The sequence below is a fragment of the Schistocerca americana genome, chromosome 7 (genome assembly GCF_021461395.2).
Source record: "Schistocerca americana isolate TAMUIC-IGC-003095 chromosome 7, iqSchAmer2.1, whole genome shotgun sequence".
Classification (NCBI taxonomy): Eukaryota; Metazoa; Arthropoda; class Insecta; order Orthoptera; family Acrididae; genus Schistocerca; species Schistocerca americana.
In genome coordinates, this window is record NC_060125.1 from 132,655,435 (window position 1) to 132,675,947 (window position 20,513).

Below are 20,513 nucleotides of genomic sequence, written 5' to 3' on the forward strand. Positions count from 1 at the left end.
TAGCTCTTTATTCTCATAAATGAATGAGTGCTATTGACAGGGAATATAAAATTGATTCCATATTTTTAGATTTCCAGAAGGCTTTTGACACCTTATCTTTCAAGTGACTCTAATCAAATTGCATGCCAATGGGCTATTATCTCAGTTTTGTACTGGACTGAAGATTTCCTGTCAGAAGGTCACATTTCATTGTAACTGTCAGAAAGTAATTGAGTAGAATAGAAGTATCATCTGATGTTCCCCAAGTTAGTGTTATAGGTCCTCTGCTGTTCCTGTTTTACATAAATGACTTAAGAGATAATCTGAGTAGCACTCTTTGATTGTTTATAGATGATGCTGTTACTAACCATCTTATAGAGTTATCAGATGATCAAAACAAATTGCAAAACTATTTAGACAAGATATCTGTATGGTGCAAAAAGTAGCAGTTGATTCTAAATAATGAAAATTGAGAAGTCATCCTCATGAGTACCAAAAGGAACTGAGTAAATTTCAACTACACGATGAATCACACAAATCTAAAGGCTGTAAATTCAAGTAACTGCTTTGGGACTACAGTTACAAATAACTTAAGTTGGAATGATCACATAGATAATGTTGTGGGGGAAAGCAAACCTAAGGCAGTATTTTGTTGGCAGAACACTGAGAAAATGCAACAAGTGTACTAAAGAGACTGTCTGCACTACAATTGTCCGCCCTCTTCTGGAGTATTGCTGTGCGGTGTGGGATCCGCATCAGATAGGATTGATGGGTGTCATCAAAAAGATTCACAGAAGGGCAGCTCGTTTTGTACTGCTGCGAAACAGGGGACAGAGCGCAATGAATGTGTTGTGTGAATTGGGGTAGCAGTCATTAAAACAAAGTCATTTTTTATTTTGGCAGGATCTTCTCATGAAATTTTGGTCAGCAACTTTCTCCTCAGTGTGTGCAAGTATTTTGTTGGCAACCACCTACATAGGGAGAAATGATCATCATAATGAAATAAGAGAAATCAGAGGTCACATTGAAAGATTTAAACATTTGTTTTTCCTGTGCACTGTTAGAGAGTGGAACGGTTGAGAAGTAGCTTGAAGGTGGTTTGATGAACTCTCTGCCAGGCACTAAATTGTTAATTGCAGATAATCATGTAGATGTAGGTGTAAGACACTACCAGCAGATACTTCGTTTCTCAGATGTTGCACACACATTACTTGAGTGCATGTACTTCTGCTGTAAATCTGTGCATTGCTTCAAGTGCCCTCTGCATCATATCAATTCTCTTCACATGATAAAGTCACAGAACGACATCAGCTACTGAAAGCACAAAGTTTTACAATGACAAGATTCCAAGCTGGAAACTCTGTATCACCATTGGTAAGTTTTTCAGATAGTCATATTTCTACTGATTCCTTAATGATGGAATTCCAGAAGTTTCAAGTATGGATCAAAATTTTCATTTCATTGTAATTCTCCAAATGACCAGTGAAATATAGCATTCGGCAATAACAGACTTGCTTGTGCGGAGGAGATGGGTACACCATTGCTGCTCTACTGTGTGCTCCTAAACAGTATGCATGTGTTGTCCTCTACAAGACCTGCTGTGATCACACAGAATCCTTAAGTCCCCACCAAGTGCAGTTCTGGGTCACTTTTCATGAGTGCCAAAAGCACCAAGATTTTAGATGGAAGATAAAGGACCACCTTAAACTTAGTTCTCTGCCTATTTTTGTAAAAACATATGCAATATACTGTAGGTAGAATGTTATCTCAAATGCCTCACCCTCTTCCTTGTTCTGCCATCTGTACATCTGTAGTGCTCTCTTTACCTTATCAGATGAATATCCATTTTCAATGGACACAGTTTGGAGGTTTTCCAACTCTACCTGAAGGTTATAAGTATCTGAGATGGTAGGGGATTAGTGAATTGAGATATTTGAGAATGCTCATTGCCATTGCAGTATGGTGGCAACTGGTAGACTTTATATACAAGTCTGTGTTAGGGGTGTGGTTACACCAAATGACCAAATGTGCCACCTCTTTTATATCACACTAAGACACCTATGAATGACAAACAATTTTCCAGAGTGAATTTTCATTCTACAGCAGACTGCGCATTGATTTGAAATTGCATGGTAGATTAAAACTATGTAAAGGGCTGGGACTTTAACTTGGAAACTATGAAAAGGCCCCAAGTTCGAGTCCCAATCTGACACACAGTTTTAATTGGCAGACAACCTTCTTTCTCCATCTCCATATTAATGAATTAATATTTTGAAGGATCTCTGAGAGACTGCACAAACCATAAGGCCTAACTATAAATGTGTCATCGAAATGTAACATAACGGTACTTTTGATTTTAAAACTGCTAATTGCGCATTCTGGAGCACCAGCAGGATAGACCTCTCCTCCAAGGCAGCAAATCTACTACTGATGAGCACTGTGTTTATAATGGTATTTGTTGAATTACAATGAAACAAAAATAATGTCTCATACTTAGAATTTTTGGAATGCCATCATTAAAGAATCATGGAAATGTGACTGTGTGGATCAGTGGTTTCCAGTTGGATGCCTCATGTATTACTGATGCTGGAAAACTTAGTGCTCTGCAAAGCTGATGTCATTCTCCAATTTTAATTAAATTAAGGTAATCAATGTGATATTGATAAACTGAGCTTCTACAACAAAGGGCACTCAGAGAGCTTTACAGCAGAAGCACATTAGCTTAACTAACACTAGCGCAGCAACATCCAAGTACACCACACGTGCACAGGTGGGGTCTTAAATAGGGAACCTCAGAGTATTTTCATCAGTACAAACAGGAAGACCTGTGTGGGATCTGTACTAAATTGGACTAACGGGGGATATTGAACGTATACAGAGAATGGCAGCACGAATTATCACAGGTTTGTTTGGCCCACAGGAAAGTTATACAGGATGCTGAAGAAACTGAAATTGCAGATTCTTGAAGATATAAACTATCCCCAGAAAGTTTAGTAATGAAGTTTAATGGACAGGCTTGCAATGATGACTGTAGGAATACACTGCAGCTCCATATGTGTTGCTCACATTGGAATAGCGAGGACTAGATTAGAATAATTACGCAGAGGTATTCAAACAATCTTTCTTCCCATTCCGCATATGCAAATGGAGCAGGAAGAAACCCTACTAACTGCTACAATGGAACATACGCTCTGTCATGCAGTTCATGGTGGTTTTTCAGGTTGTAGATATAGATGAAGATGGCCAGTAGACTAAGCTCTGAAACATCACACTAGCAAGTTGCTGACATACGATAGTTCCATGACATTTCATGGTACAATATACAGGGTAAGTCAGGAGGAAAGGTACCTTCTTTGAGGGGTCATAATATTAGTGATTCTGAACAAAAAATTTCATATGGACATATGCCCTATTTCGAATGGTTCCGAGATAGAACACATTTAATATCACTTATGTATGTTTTTCTTGCATAACTTGAAAACCACACCCTCCAGTGAAAATGTGTCTCAGTGCAAAATTAAACTATATTAAATTTCTTACAAAAAGTCATATCCATTCTTTTCTCTAGAACTAATGGTTTGTGCGAAGAGAACGGGAGAATGTTGAGAGACTCACTCGATTTGCATGCGCTGCAGTTTACGTAGTTCTTGTAGGCCAATTTGAGGTCCCACATCAAACTGATCGTCTCTACTTACTACATCAATATGCTACCTCAAATTGGCCTACAAAAATTACATTAAGCTATACCCTGTATATGCATGCATCTCATATAAGATTCTTTGTTACCTTCATTTTCATGGAATAAGATCAGTGGACAAAAGCAGGTGTCACACACATTTAAGTGGATATTTGAGAAAAAGTGAATAACTTCTTACATGGTGTCATTATTAATGGCAGTAAAAGGAAGGCATTTTTGATAAGTCATCATGTGCTTGGTATAATTGTTATATAATTGGTTGTCATAAAGTTTTAATTATCACAAAAAATGATGTTTCTAATTTGTTTACAAAGCTTTTTTGACCACCTGTTAATGTATTACCTGTTAGCTTTCATCTCAGGCTCTTTGGCCATTGTTTCTTTAATGATTTCTCTGACATTTCAACATCTCGGGGGTCGTGCATTCTCAAAGATTTGCCCTGCATTTGTGGTGGTAGACTGGACTGGACTCATAGCCATGGGTTGGGGTTGTATGCACTATTTGCACTAACATCTACAGTAAGCATTTCTCAGATCAGTACCATTGTAGCTTCTACATTATTACTTGCAATGGTCATTCATTGCAGTGCAGGAATCCAGAATCAGTTTATCTTGAGGCTTGCTACATGTTAAAATTATTATGTTTGTGAACTTTAATGGCTTCCTTGAACAAATGGACATGGTAGTTCTCCACAGCAAGCTCCTATGTGTTTCAGAATTTTATTGATCTCAAGAATAAATTTCTTTTATTTCTGTCAATGTTCACAATGTATTTGGTCCTTAGACTACCATACCGGTTTCTGTCAGCAATTACCATCTTCAGATCTGTTTTATAACATGCCCTAATATAATAAAGCCATAGTGGCATCATCAGAAAATAAGCTTATCATCATCATTGTGTATATTTTGTGACAATGCTACTATATATTTACTATATTAGGTCATGTTATAAAATAGATCTGAAGGTAGTCATTGCTGACTGAAACCAGTACTCTAAGGACCACATGTTTTGAGATCATTGACAGAAATAAAAGAAGTTTATTCTACAACTCCTAGATCTCTGTTTTAATCAATGTCCATGTCGCAGCTTGTGTACGTTGTCCATCTCACATAGTATGTGCGTCATCACAACTGATTTCTCCACCTGTCCGAGTCTGCAATACCATCCACATTTGATGATCCTGATATTGATGAATCGTTAGGTTTCATGAGACTTCATTAAGAGCTGGTGCCATGCTCTCTCCTGGCTGTTTGTGGGGGCCATACCAGTGACATGGAGAGTTTTGTAGTTTATAGCAGGCGTACAGATCTGCCAAGCACATTTTGACATCTTTTTGCTTTACATGTAACTATAACAAGCCTTGATTTTGATTGACACTACTTCTAAATGATCATAGGATGTTCCCGGGTATGATGCTACACAGGAGAATGGAGACATCCCCAGCCCCGTGAAGTATCCACCATCAACAAATAAGATTCATCCATGGCTCTCATCCATGGTGAACTACACTCAACCAGTCAAATTCCAAGGATTTTATGTTGCTGAGGGTAAGAGATTAAATTTATTGCATAACATTAACATTTATCTTTTCTCTGAATACTACAGTCAAAATAATCATCATCAGAAACAATATCAAGTGTGAAACCATCTCTGGTTTGTTACACACTCAGTATTTAACTCTGTCCATCTTTTCTTTCGCTAACAAATCTTACTTCTTCCTTGTTTTGAGTTATAGTTTTGAGGAGACTGTGGTGTACTTGTTTCTTTCATTCAGTCTTGCAGTCTGGCCTCAGGAGCCAGAGACTGTGGGCTTGTGTGTGTGTGTGTGTGTGTGTGTGTGGAGGGGGGGGGGGGGGGCAAGTGATCTGAAGACTGCATTTGGTCAGTTTGTATAAGTAACAATTGCAGACAAACTGTCGGAGTCAGTTGCTTCTTCTTCTGGCAGAATGGTTGAAAGGGAAGGAAGAGGGCCGAGTGAAAAGGACTGGTGATATTTAGAAAAAGGGGTAGAGTTTGGAAAAATCACCCACAACCCTGGGTCAGGGGAGACACCAGACAGAATGAGAAAGAAAGACTGATCACTGGGGCTGCACAGGTGATATTTGAAAACCTTATATCTTAAAGGTGGAAGATAGGGTAATATGCAAGATGTAGATTACTGCTAAAACGTCATGCATAAATTAATGAGAGCAAAAAGCTATGAGTGTCATATGTGATAAAGGTGGCAGAGGGACAACAATAAATAGTATAGTCTTACCTATCTGCTGTTCTGCATGGATGTCAAGAATCTCATCTGTTTGTGTGAGAATGTTGCATAAATGATGCAGCACATCCAACTTAAGTTGGGAAAGATTATCCCACTACGTGGGAGGCCACAATTTGGCCCCTTTCAAATACACCCCATTGGCTGTAAGAGGCAAGAGTGTCTCTGTGGCATGGTTGCCTGCTAGTTTCACATATTTGCACCACACTGAATCTTTTTATTTATTTATTTACACGTCAAGTTCCGTAGGACCAAATTGAGGAGCAAATCTCCAAGGTCATGGAATGTGTCAGTACATGAAATTACAACATAAAAGTAATAACAAATAAAAATAAAATGTTTATGATCCCGAAAAAGTCAATCCGTAATTTTAAGTTAACACTGTCAACAATACAACAAAAATCAGCTTAATTTTTACAGAAACTTCTCGACAGAATAGGAGGAGTGACCCATGAGGAAACTCTTCAGTTTTGTTTTGAAAGGGCATGGATTACTGCTAAGATCTTTGAATTCGAGTGGTAGCTTATTGAAAATGGATGCAGCAGTGTACTGCAAACCTTTCTGCACAAGAGTTAAGGAAGTCCGATTCAAATGCAGGTTTGATTTCTTCCAAGTATTAACTGAATGAAAGCTGCTTATTCTTGGGAATAAGCTAATATTGTTAACAAGAAATGACAGTAAGGAATACATATATTGAGAGTCCAATGTCAAAATGCCCAGACTTGTGAAAAGGGGTTGACAAGAGGTTAGTGAACTTACACCACTTATTGCCCAAACCGCCCATTTCTGGGACAAAAATATATTTTTAGAATGGAAAGATTTACCCCAAAATATAATACCATACAACATAAGCGAATGAAAATAAGCAAAGTAGACTAATGTGCTGCTCACTATCCTTCCCACCCCTCCCACAGTGGTATTCCGCCGTCCACTGAATCTACACAGTATACTTGTAGTCAATCCTTATTCAACCCCTGCTCCAACCCCTTACCTCATGGTTCATACCCCTGTAATAGACCTAAATGCAAGACCTGTCCCTTATGTCCTCCCACCACCACCTACTCTGGTCCGGTCACTAACATCACTTATCCCATCAAAGGCAGGGCTACCTGTGAAACCACTCAGGTGAACTGCAGGCTAAGCTGCAACCACTATGCTGCATTCTATGTAGGTATGATGACCAACAAGCTATCTGTCCGCATCAATGGCGACAGTCAAACAGTGGCCAAGAAACAAATGGGACACCCTGTTTCTGAACATGCTGGTAAAAATGATATCCTTCATTTCAATGACTGCTTCACAGCCTGTGCCGTATGGATCCTTCCAACTATCACCAGATTTTCTGAATTGTGCAGGTGGGAACTTTCCCTCCAATATATCCTATGTTCCCGTAACCCTCGTGGCCTCAACCTTTGTTAGTCCCTGTTCTCACCCATCCAGCCCCTTCCCTGTTCCCATTCCAACACTACACAGCTGTCATTCCACCATCACACCCAGTCTTTTTATTTCTCTTCTTATCCACTACTTCCCCCACCCCTCCTCCCCCCCTCTCCCCTACCCTTCATCTAACCGGCAGCACTTCCCTGTTTACCACCCCCACCATACTGTGCCTCCCTCTCCCTGCTCCAGCCTCCTCCTTACCCCACCAAGTCACCACTCCCATCGTGCACTGGTGCCGCTGCTCACATTGGTTTCAGTTGCCTGAGACTGCAGTCGTGTGTGTGTGTGTGTGTGTGTGTGTGTGTGTGTGTGTGTGTGTGTGTGTGTGTCTGTGTGTTGTTGATAAAGGCCTTAATCGCCGAAATCTTTAATTGTGAGAGTCTTTTTGTGTTGCCTATCTATGACTCAGCATCTCTGCTATATGATGATCACCAATTTTTCTTCTCATAACATTGATAGACCTGTTACATACATCAGTTGTACAAAAATTTAGATATGTTTTGAATGGACATGTAACTGATTGAAATTAACTTTATATCAGAATCTTACTGTTGAAAATTGAATGTTCATTTTGTGAACAAACGAGAAACTTCCCCCCCCCCCTCACACACACACACACACACACACACACACACACACACACACACACACATGCACACACACACAATCTGTTAGAGAAGAGACGGCTGGAGAGGCACTTCTTGGTGGCGGAGCTGTGATGTTACGGTAGTGGAAGGTTTTTGGAGAAGCAGGAAGATGTACGACCCTCAGCACAAGAATGGAATGTGAGTGTGACAGTAGATTTTTCTCGAAACCGTTATGTCGACCTTAGGTACTGCTTTCATCCTGATTACATGAAACATAATTCAACTGGCATTAATGTTTTACCAAAGCTATACTCCCTAAAAAGAATAATCACACCTTTACAATGTTATAAACTTCCAGCCAACCGGGTGTTTGCAACCTGTTGGCTGGAAGTTTGTAACATTGTAATTAATTATGGTTGCTGAGTACAGCCAAGTTCAAAACATTAATCGCACCATTAGTAACAGTGCAGCAATTTTGATATGGTATGGCTTACATGTAATGTGTCTGCAATTAGAAAGATTCCAGCGTCACTTTTGGGTTTATATGTGATCCATAACACACCAAGTCAACTATTGTTGTTCATGATGTCATTGCTGCTACCAAAAAGATCACATTTTGGTTCACAGTTACTCAATAATTCAGCACATTAACAACCATTGTCCGTGATGATAGTATTGGTTATTCACAGAATCACATCTTTGTCAGAAATGAACACAATAATACACCACACCAACAACTGTTGTCCATGATGATGTTATTGGAAAAGGAAAAAAATCATTGTCACTCTTTTGTAGCTCCAAGAATTCTTTCCTTCTCCAGTGAAGTTCTGTTATTCTAAGACCACTAACAAGACTTCCATCTGAAATTCCTCATATCCTTTAGAGCACTATGTTCACTACCATTGTGGTTTCATCCACCAAGTATGCACAATATTTCCAAAATGAAGTTGCTTGTGTTCACTTGAATGGATTTATATTATCTCATTAACGCTCCATATAGAGTCACTAGTGTTTAGTCACTTAACCAGTGTCTTGTACATTGTGTCCAGTTTAATATTCACTTATGAACCTTTTTTAAAAAAAAAAGCACTACATCATCCCACAAGTGGCCCATCGGGACCATCCGACCGCCGTGTCATCCTCAGATGAGGATGCGGATAGGAGGGCAGGTTGTCAACACACCCCTCTTCTGGTCGTTATGATGGTTTTCTTTGACCGGAGCCACTACTATTCGGTCAAGTAGCTCCTAAGTTGGCATCGCGAGGCCGAGTGCACTTCAAAAAATGGTAACAGAGCATGGTGGGCCGGATGGTCATCCATCCAAGTGCCGGCCACGTCCGACAGTGCTTAACTTTGGTGATCTGACGGGAACCGGTGTATCCACTGCGGCAAGGCCGTTGCCTCCTCATGAATCTTTGTTCTTCATTAATTCATTATATTCAATTAACTGTACCCGTACCGACTCAAGACTGCTCACCTTCACATTACTTCTCTCCACCCTTAAAAAAATAGTAATTATACTGAATACATTAAAGCTCCTAACTATCAAGAAAAAGCTTGAGCAATCTCAATCTGTACCTTATTTGTTTCTAACCAAATCATCAGAGTACCTAACCATCTAGTTTGAAGCATGACTCGACAGCAAATCAATTTATTTTAGTGTCAACTAACAATTACTGTTAATAATAACGTGAAAAGTGAAAAATTCAAAGTAAACTTCTCTATCACTAGCTAATTCTTTGGCCTCATATGCATGACAAGACTAGTACTCATTAAATGCATGCTACCAGTAATAACTTACTACCAAATAAATTTCATTGAAAAATCACATGTTGATAATATTCTTCTCGGGTATGCAGCCAGATCATAACGTCTTCATCCATCCAAGTGCCGGCCATGTTATGATCCGGCTGCATACCCGAGAAGAATACTATCAATTATTACGCCGGGAAAGCCTTCATAGCCACAAATCACATGTTCATTGACACAACTGAAAAACCTTTCCATCCTTAATTTTGAATAATTATCTTATTACTGATACCCAACATTTCACACTGATATTTACATCAGAGTCCCCCTTTTTTTCGTGTCTTGTTTGAGCAATTGCTACTCACGATGTTGGTGGGGGAACATCTCCTTTACTTTCCCTGACCCTACATACTGTAATACACATGCACCAGGGTTTGGTACTTTGCTAATTACATATGGCCCTGTATACAGTCTTTGCCACTTTCTGTTCATCTTCTTTAGTAATGAAGACTGGGGTACATCCTCAATAAAACTTTGTTTCCAATCTTGTATTCAGACAGTCTCTTTAAGTTCTTGTCAAAGTTCATTTTCCTTTTCCTTGCCGTTTCAGTAGTGTTCACTATCTCATCTCGCAGTTTTGACTGCAATTCTTGCTCTTCTTCAGCATTTTTCGGCAAACCGTTTACCCACTCATTCGCATCTACCTTATTGAACATTAATTCAGCTGGTGTAAATTCTGTTGACATGTGCATTAAGTTGTTTACAGTACTCTCGAATACATGCAAATTATCAACCCAACTGTTTTTCCAATGCCCATATTATTGCCAGTGCTACTGTCTTAGTGGTGGTATAGGCTCTTTCACAGTTGCGTAAGGTCCTACTGGCAAATGCTATTGTACGGAATGTTGTGTGCCCTTCAATTTTTCTGACTTGGAATAGGCATGCGCCCAAACCAATATTCGATGTATTTGTCATTAATCCATATTCCACATTCATGTCAGGATGATACAGTAACTGTGCATTTACCAAAGATTCTTTGAGTTTCTCAAAGTCTCTCTGACATTCTCTGGTCCATTGCCAGTGTGCATTTTTCGTCAGTAAATTCAATAAATGTTCTGAATTCAAGAATTGGTCAGATACAAATTTGCGGAAAAATGATGCTAGGCCCATAAAACTTTTCGACAGTCCCTTTGTACATGGCATCGGGAAATTATTTATTGCACTGATCTTCTTCACGTGTGGTAAAATACTCTTTTCATCAATTAAATTTTCTAAAAATTTAATCCAACTCAAACCAAAGTGATATTTGTGCAAGTTAGCTGTGATTCCTGATTCTTCAAATTTTGTGAGAAATCTTTCCAAAGTTTTGATATGATTATCCCATGTCATCGACGAACTAAGTTAGGTTGCTTCTAAGTTCAGGTCCCAGGATATAATCTAAAGCTGCAATAAAGACTCCTGCACTTATGTTGAGTCCGAAGGGCAAAACTTTAAATTGATAACTTAGTACAGCATAAATGAATGCAGTGTACTTCCTCGAGCTTTCATGCAGTTTTATTTGCCAGTTGAAGCCCCACAAGTCATTGAATTAATTTGCCGATATTCTCCGGATGTGTTTGCATTGGTATTATTATAATACTGAATAAAGATCCATCCAGTACAAGATAAACTTTTCCTCCCAATTTGGGAACTACCAAAAGAGGGCTACAATATGGACTTGTGGAAGATTCAATCATATCCCAATTTAACATTGTTTGTATCTCTTGATCTACAGCTGCTCATATCCTCCACTGGACAGGGTAATAACTTTGGCAATATGTCTTGTGTGATTTGATGTCTATTTTACATACATAGCCACTTATCATGCTAGGTCTTTCATTAAATACATTGATAAATCTAGACAATAATCTGTTAAGTTGATCTGTCTGTTCAGAACTCAGCTGGAGCGATTTGTTAATTTTTTGTTGTAAATGATTTAATAACTCATTTACATCTGTTACTTTTTTCTCTTCTAGGCACATGCTCGATTCGTAGCTTCTTACCAGCTATATGCAAGCTCCTTCACAATGCTTACCATATATATTTTCTGTCTGCAAAAGTACCTCAACATCTCATGCTTAATTTTCCATTCTCAAAATACCACATGAAAAACTATGTTCGCGTGTGTTTCCTTAAAAAAATCCAGCCCTAAGGTGCAGTCCACAATTAATTGTTCAGCAGTTACAAATGTGCCCTTATAGGCTCCATTCCCCAAATAAACAATAGTAAGTGGTTGCCTCCTAACGAGCTTGTTCTTGGATACAAAAGCACCTATGAGTTTGCAATTATTAACTGGATGTACCGGAAACTTTGCTTCCTGGCTCAATTTGTCAAACAAACTGGCTGAAATCGCATTTGCTGTTGCACCTGTGTCCTGAATGATATTTACTTCATTATTTTCAATTCTGCCCTTAACTGCTGATACCAGAGACAGCCTTTCCTCAACTTTACACCTTGTCTGCTCTGAGAGTAATTCATCTCTTAATAAATGGCCATCGTCGTATCGTAGCATAGCCAAGTTACTATCACTGCCCCTCCAATTCTTTTCGACCCTAACACTGCAGCTGGTGCAGGTCTTTAGGCATTTCCCTGATTTATGTTGGTATTCCTGTTTATATCTTTGTGCACTTCTGTTATTACAGGCATGTTCTGACGCCAGTCTGTCACATTCACAATCAATGGTACATTCATACTTGCTTCTGGTACGTTTACTTGGTTATTGTTCCAGGTTTGATTTCCACTGTTGTGTCCTACATAACCCGGGTGATATCTCCTGTCAGGTCTTCCATTTCTACCTCGGATATGCCTATAATTTGGCCCATAACCATATTGTCTTTGGTTATTTCCATTCATAATCATCTGTGGTTGCGCTCGCACCTCATTTGCTGTCGCAGACTGCTAGCTGATCATTTGTCTAAAACCATTGACATTTTTGCATGTCGTTTGTCCATTATTCTCAGCACGCTTTTTGTTATCCTCTTGGTTTATGACATATGTGTCTAATGTTGACAAAAATTCTTCAGTGTCACGTTCCAGTATTGTCTTGAACTTTTCTCTGATGGCGGTGGATAATTTTGATTTTAATATCTGGATGATATCATCTTTCCTCATCAGATTATCCCAGTATTTTGCTTTGTTCAGATATTTTTCGAAATATTTACACAATCCTCCAGATGTCATTGTAAATGGTTCTGGGTTTAGTACTTCTTTCTTTAGCCTCTCTTTTGCACCCTGTTACCAATACTTCAACAGGAATGCTTGCTCAAACTCTTCATACGTAGTGCACGTTTTTATGGCATCATGAACCCACATTTTGATTTCCCTGCTCATATAACCTGCTACTTGCTGCATCTTTCAGTACTCTCTCCGAAATCTTGGTAACAAGTCAGTAAAACTGCTTATGAACACCACCGGATGTATTGTCTTCTTTTCCGGAAAAAATGTTTGTAACTGATGGTATTTTAGTAGCTTTTCTTCACTACATGTACTCCTATTGTCATATGTTGCAGAGTGTCCAAAATTATGTGCTTGTTTTCTGCCGACTTCTTGAATGTAAGCAGATCTGTTGTTACTTTTCTAGGCTGGTGGTGACATTTGCCCAAGGATTATTCGATACATCTTCCTGCCTGTTATTCATAGATGACGCTTGACTCAACTCCTTCAACTCATCTGATTTGTGTGAAAAGTCCCTTTTCGCACTATTAAGCTCTTCCGAAAATTTGTTTTGTATTGCTTTCATTCCTTTAGTTACTATTCCTTCGAGCTGAGGGATGTTGATAGTACCAGAATTTATTCCGTCCTCTATTTTCTTCTCAATTACGGTGCTTACTGAAACTTCTTTGTCTTGTATCCACTGGTCTAATTTTGGTTCATAAGCAGCATGTTCCTCATTGATTTTGTGTGCAATGAATTTCTCACACCCTGAAGCAATTGCAGTTACTACTGTTGACATATTATGTAATTTTTCGTCTACTGATTATTGTTTTTCAGTGACATCATTCATTTATTTTGTCGTCTGTTGTATATCTTCATTCTCAAGTAGCTGTTCTTGCTTCTGTTTCACTTCAGCAATAGTTTTGTTCAAGTCTTGAACTTCCTTGGTAATTGTTTCATCCTTTATAGATAAAGATTGCATTTGTGTGACAAGATCTTCTTGTTGAGTCTTTAAAATTTGAACTTCATTTGATACAGTGTTTAATTCTTCCTTTATTTGTTTCTTCATATTCTTCATCTGTGAAGATATCTCTTTTTGAGTTCTCTTTTATTAACTTCTTCCATGTTCTTCATACCTTGCACCATTAATTTTTGAAAATCTATAAGCATTTGGGCAATAGTGTCTTCTACTGACCTCGTTGCTAGATTTTCTGTTTCACGTGAAGTGCCCACTTCACGCAGAAGTCTGTCCACAATTGTCGTATCTGACTGATCTGATGTTGCAGGTCTTGCATCACCAAGTTCAACTACCACATTCTGCGTCGATTCCGTCTCAAAATATTGTGAATTCTTTTGTTGTTCCATTTTGTAGTGTCTATGGGTTTTAACTATTACACATGCACACAAAAATTGAAAAGTGTACACCCTATATTTGCACGAAAGCACTAGACACCTTAGGTAAACTTTAGACACATGAAAAGCAGTAATCTCTAACACCCAAATTACTCACTCTCACAATATGTTAGTAGAAATTTACAGTAATGTCAAATAAATAAATACTATTCTACTTCAAACTACTAGCAAATTATTATCCTTAATCAATGAAAGTCTACAGTTCTACTAATTCTATCAGTTTGAGATTGTTACAATGAGGCGCAGAAAGAGAATCACCAAAGTTGTTTCTTGATATTGCCTTTCAATGAGAAGTTACGCTGGCAGGGCTCCGCATTCACAAGATATCATCTCTCTCCAGCAGGAAATATTGGTAGGGGAGGACATGAAACAAGTCACACATCTATTAGTCTTTTATAATAGTAATGCATACACAAATGAAAAAAACTTAACCTATGTAAAATTCAGTAATTATTTAATTCTCATGCCACTTCTAGACATCCTGTCACATAGGGCATCATTGTAACGCCCTCTCACATGAAAGTTAAACTGTTATAATTTTACTGAGATGTAATGATTCATGAGAGGAGTCATTATTTCACCCTGAACCCAGTTATTGTATGGAGATCTGTGTAGAAAATTTTATTTCAGAGACAGAAAGTAACCTCGATGAACTGCTTTTATTATTATTATTATTATTATTATTATTATTATTATCATCACCATCATCATCATCATCATCATCATCATCATCATCATTATTACTGATTCAAGGAATTTGTTCTTTAGTATTCAGTCTCTCTAAGAAAAGAGTTTAGGTGTGCGAAATGTATAAATAACCAAACAGATCTCACTAGACGACGTTTATGTTCAGGGGATTGTGCATGGTAGACGAGAGATCTGCTGCTGCACGCTGACTGTAATCTGTACTCTATGTCTCTGCCAGTTGTTGAACTGTGTGCTGAATCTGTAGAAATCTTAGTCTACATTAACTCTCCATCAATGTGGAATTGTTTTAAAGTCTTTAAATTAATGACCATATAGAGTGTGCAGGTTCGAGCTTCCACAGTCCAAAGAAATGTCTCGTAGGCATGCACAAACATTTGAAAATGTGAAACCATAAGATGAAGAATAATTTACGCAATACACACCTTGTTTATGCTGCTGAGAAATTGGTTTATTGGCTTATTATTCTCGCACAAAATCAGAAAATGCCTTTCAATTAAAGATGGCGGTCTCACAACAGTGCCTTCTGTCTCAAGCTGTAGTACATTCGTCCATAGTCATTAAGATCAGAAGCTAGACTATATCTTTTCACAATAGTTAACATCAAGCCAAAGCTCTTTTAGTTCAAGGAATAGAGAGAGCGTCAGCAATAATACTGCTTTCTCACAGTCAGTTGCATTCCAGTACACTTCAAATAATATATTGTTTGGCTATGCATCTATTACTATTGCATGACACGAACCACTACACCATGAAGCAATTCACATGTGGAGATATCTCTCTGCATTTTTAACAGGCATCCTATGATGACAAACTGTATTCTTTATAAACAGTTGCATGTGCAGTGTTGTCGTATTCTGCAGGATAGCAAAAAAGGTAGTTGGATTTCATTTACTAGTTCATTTAATAGTTCCCCTTCCTCTTCCATCTTGTGCATCAACCTCCTACTACTCTCTGGGACCAAGATCCATCCCCAATTTCTGGCCTGACCACTGCAGATGATGTTATAGTGGACCCTATTGCTATCTCCAACACCTTGGGCCTCTGTTTTTTGGAGATTTTGAGCTCCACCCTCTGTCACTCTGGCTTCCTCCATTGAAAACAAGTGGAGGAGGATTGGGCAGTACCCTTCTCTTCTCAGAATCATGAGTGTTTACTGTGTAACTTTTACTGTGGGGGAGCTAGATCATGCTCTCACTTCATCCCAGTCCTCTGCCCCAGGGACGCACGATGTTCACATTCAGATGCTGTGGCACCTATCTCTTGAAGGTGAGCACTTTCTCCTTCATATGTACAATCGCATCTGGGCAGAGGGCATGTTTCCCAGACGTCGGCATGAAGTCACTGGCATACCCATATCTAAGCCAGGTAAGGACCAACACCTTCCCTCTAGCTACCCCCCCCCCCCCCCCTTACACACACACATTTGTCTCACCGTCTCACCAGCTGTGTTTGCATGGTGTTGGAAAGTATGATTGATGCCTAGCTGGTATGGTAGCTTGAGTCTCGCAATTTACTAACCACTGTACAATGAGGATTTCGATCGTGCATCTTGTCACTTTGGCAACCCACATCCTGTGGCCAAGTTTTTTGAGTTGGAGAAAGCCTATGATGCCTGCTGGAGTACTGATATCCTCATACTCTCTACATATGGGACTTCTGAGGCAGCCTTTCCTGTTTACTTGAGGCATTTTGAAAAGACAGAGTTTCCAAAGTACATGTTGTTTCTGCCTTGTCAGACACCTTTATCCAGGAAAACGGTGTGCCTCAAGGTTCCATTATGAGTGTCATCCTCTTTTCGATCATCATTAACCTTATTATGGCCTATCTCCCTTTGGCATCTGCAGCTCTCTTTTTGTTGACAGTTTTGTCATCTGTTGCAGTTCTCCACAGAATTATCTCCTTGAGTGGCATCTTCACCATTGTCTTGATTGTCTTTACTCATGTAGCTTCAACAATGGCTTTTACTTTTCCACTGACAAAACCGTTTGTATGAAATTCTGATGGCACAATGGGTGTCTCCCACCATCTTTACATCTTGACCCTGTTGCTCTTCCATTCATTGAAACTATGAAATTCCTTAGGCTCATGCATGTTAGGAAACTTTTTTGGTCCTCCCACGTGTCATACCTGACTGATCGCTGCACCTGGTCTCTCAATATCCCATGTGTCTTCAGCAATATATCTTAGGGAGTGGATTGGACCAGCGTCTTCCATTTGTACTGATCCCTTGTCCATTCAAAACCAGACCATGGGTGTTTTGTGTATGCATCTGCACATCCACCCATCTTACATTGTGTCAATACTATCCACCATTGTGGCATCTATTTGGCCGTTGGCACCTTTTACACAAGCCTGTTTGAAAGTCTGTATGCAGAAGCCGTCAAACTCCCACTGTCATACCGATGTGATGTTCTCCTTAGTGGATACGAATGTTGTTTGCTACCATGCCTGGCCACCCATCCTATGCCTCCTTCTTTGATGACTCCGTTGACTGCCAGTATGGGGTGCATGCCCTCCTCTGTTACCTCCTGGAGTTTGCTTCAGCTATTGCTCCTGCATCTTAACTTTATGCTACATGGCACTTTCTCGATGGATGTGAATCCTTCACCACTTTGGCTTTGTGCAGCAGCTCATGTTCATGTTGGGCTCCATTTGCTTCCTAAAGACACTACTCCAGGCATGATCTATTGCAGTAAGTTTCTCAACCTTCACATGTAACTTTGCGATAGTACCTTTGTGTACACTGATGGGTTTCGGACTGACCTTGGTGCTGGGTGTACCTTTGTCGTCATGACCAATGACTTTTGGTATCAGCTTCCAGAACAGTGCTCAGTATTTACAGCACAGGTTTTCATCATGTATCAGGCCACACGGTACATCCAGTGACACAGACTTTTCAATTTTGTCATTTGCTCCGACTCTCTCAGTGCGCTTCAGAGCTTCTGTGTGCTGTACACTAAAAATGGTTCAAATGGCTCTGAGCACTATGGGACTCAACTGCTGAGGTCATTTTAGCGAATGACACATAGGCTGTTGACCACGTTTTACTTTTTATCTGTCATAGTAATATGACGAAAGACATTCAGTGTTTAGTTCAGAACCTCAATTATGGCCCTTTCTCCAAGAGATGGTCCCTGTTTTTAGCTGTATTTTTTTCCGTCGATTGGGCTTAATGTGTAGTCTCTTTTAACTTCTTTTTCATTTTTGTGTTCTACAGTTCAGACATAGGCATGTATGGCCTTAGTTCTTTCTGTGCCCTAAAACAAAACAAAAGAAACAGAAACAGCAATATAGGACATGCATCTTGCCATTCTGTCCTGGATATGAGCATAAGACTCAGAATCTGCTTAAGGGACGATGTTCTTGTCAGAAAACCACCTTGATTTTCTTTGATCTTGTAGCCTATAGCCTACTACGTATTGTTTTCCAGCAGATGTTTTATGTTACTAATAACATTAATTTTCCTCAGTTGTTGTTGGCAACAGTTTTATCTCCTTTCTTAGAAAAATGACGAATTAATGTGCCCTTTCAGTCCTCTGGAATTTCTTTTATTAGCCATGTATTCTGCTTTATTCCTTTTAATGCAGTTTTCTGTGCTTGGATAATGATAGTTTTCACTTTTCATTTCAAGAACAATGATTTTGCAGCTACACCATGAGACTCACCCGAATACTTTATTGAAGTTTCATGTCATGTTTTTCTGAAATCATTTTTATTTTGATTGAGGTGGTTTTCATCAAGTAAACATATAACATTTCTGATTCCTTTGTTCTTTCTTGCTAAACTTCCTTAAGTGTCAGTGGTGTGTTCCTTGATACAATCACATCAATTAAAAATTTAGGCATTATGTTGCATTGCAGTATGAAATGGAAAGGGCATGTAAGGACAATAGTAGGGAAAATGAATTTACAACTTTAGTTAATTGGGAGAATTCTAGGAAAATGTTGTGTACTATAAAAGAGACCACATATAGGCACTGGCAAAATCCATTCTTGTATTCTGCCTGAGTGTTTGGGACCTCTGCCAGATCAGATTGAAGGATGACGTTGAAGCAATTCAGAGGCATGCTACTAGATTTGTTACTGGTAGGTTTGATCAACATGTTAGTATTATGGAGGAGCCTTATGAACTCAAATGGGAATCCCTGGAGGAAACACTATGTTCATTTTGTGAAACACTATTGAGACAACTTAGAGAAGAGGTATTTGCAGTTGTCTGCAGTATAAATATACTGCTACCTACATAAATTTCATGTAAGGATTATAAAGACAAATTAAGGCTTCTATAGAAGATGTATAGACAGTTGTTTTTTGCTCATTCCATTTCCGAGTGGAACGGTGAAGGGAATGACTGGTGGAGGCACAAGGTACCCTCTGCCGTGCACTGTGTGGTGGCTTGCTGAGAATGTATATAGCTGCTGAAGGAACTAACAGTTATGAAAGCTAAGCATAATTTTCTTTACTTTAAACATGTCTGGCTGCAGTAACTGGAATGTAACTTCTTTGGACTAACCATTCAGGCAGAATTGTTGTCCAGTTCTTACTTCAGGAGGCAAAATGATTAGTACTGCTGAACATAAATGTACATGACACTATCCTAGCTTTAAGATATTTCAGTGGTAAGGAAAATTTAAGAAACCTTAGTTGTTGTCTAGAGATATAGGTCAAATGAAGACAGCAAGTGCTATAGGACAAATGTTGAAAAAAATTTAGGCTCAGTGATTAAATAAGGCAATGATACTGAGATGCAGAAAATAGTTAGTACTATTTCTAATAAAGACTGGTATTTAAGTTCACAAAAACTCTATGTATGCTTTTGGAGCTCATTTACCACTGCTGTCATTGTATGGTCCATGGGATTCATTGTAATTAACAGTCAACCTTTCCAGCAATGATTACAGTGTAGGAATTATGTGAACTGCTGCGAGAGTTGCTGGGCATATTCTGGATGAGAATCTGCTGTGCTCCATGCTTTCTGAGAACATGTATCAAGTAGCATACTCAGCTTCTGAATGGAAGGTGAGACACTTTTTCAGCTTCTGATACTTCCCTATCCACTGTGTGTATTCTCATGATGGGATGTGGCAAGGTAAAACTGTGTTCAGGTCTGGCAGCCGCAGCCAAATCTCTGTCTTTTGTGCGCAGTGCATTGTGACCTGCGCAGCTTGCTATATGACAAGGAGTATTTGTTGTAAAACTGCATGAAAAGTAGTAATGAACTGTAAATAGAGCTCAGTATTTACAGATGCATGTTTCAACTAGCAAAGTGAACTGAAGACCTGGCCAGAATGGCAGCACTATTGTGCTCAAGAAACGAGATGTTGAGTCAGTAACAATGTACAGTACGATATTCTTAGAAGTGGGGCACTGTCACCTGCTACATGTTTAATATGCCAATGTCCTGCATATCTCAACAATTTAACATTGACGAACACTGACCCATACAGGTTTTCAAATCTCGTCCAGCACAGTCCCCAACAATCAGT

The 20,513-nt window shown here is 39.1% G+C and overlaps 1 protein-coding gene across 1 annotated transcript in view; it reads left to right on the forward strand.

The window, feature by feature from the left end:
* LOC124622788 (1-phosphatidylinositol 4,5-bisphosphate phosphodiesterase-like) overlaps positions 1 to 20,513 on the forward strand; it is a 493,523-nt gene that overhangs the window by 282,164 nt on the left and 190,846 nt on the right. Inside the window, exon 12 of the mRNA XM_047148581.1 lies at positions 5,073 to 5,223. Within this exon, the coding sequence (XP_047004537.1) occupies positions 5,073 to 5,223 (151 nt within the window). The remainder of the gene's footprint in view (positions 1 to 5,072; positions 5,224 to 20,513) is intronic.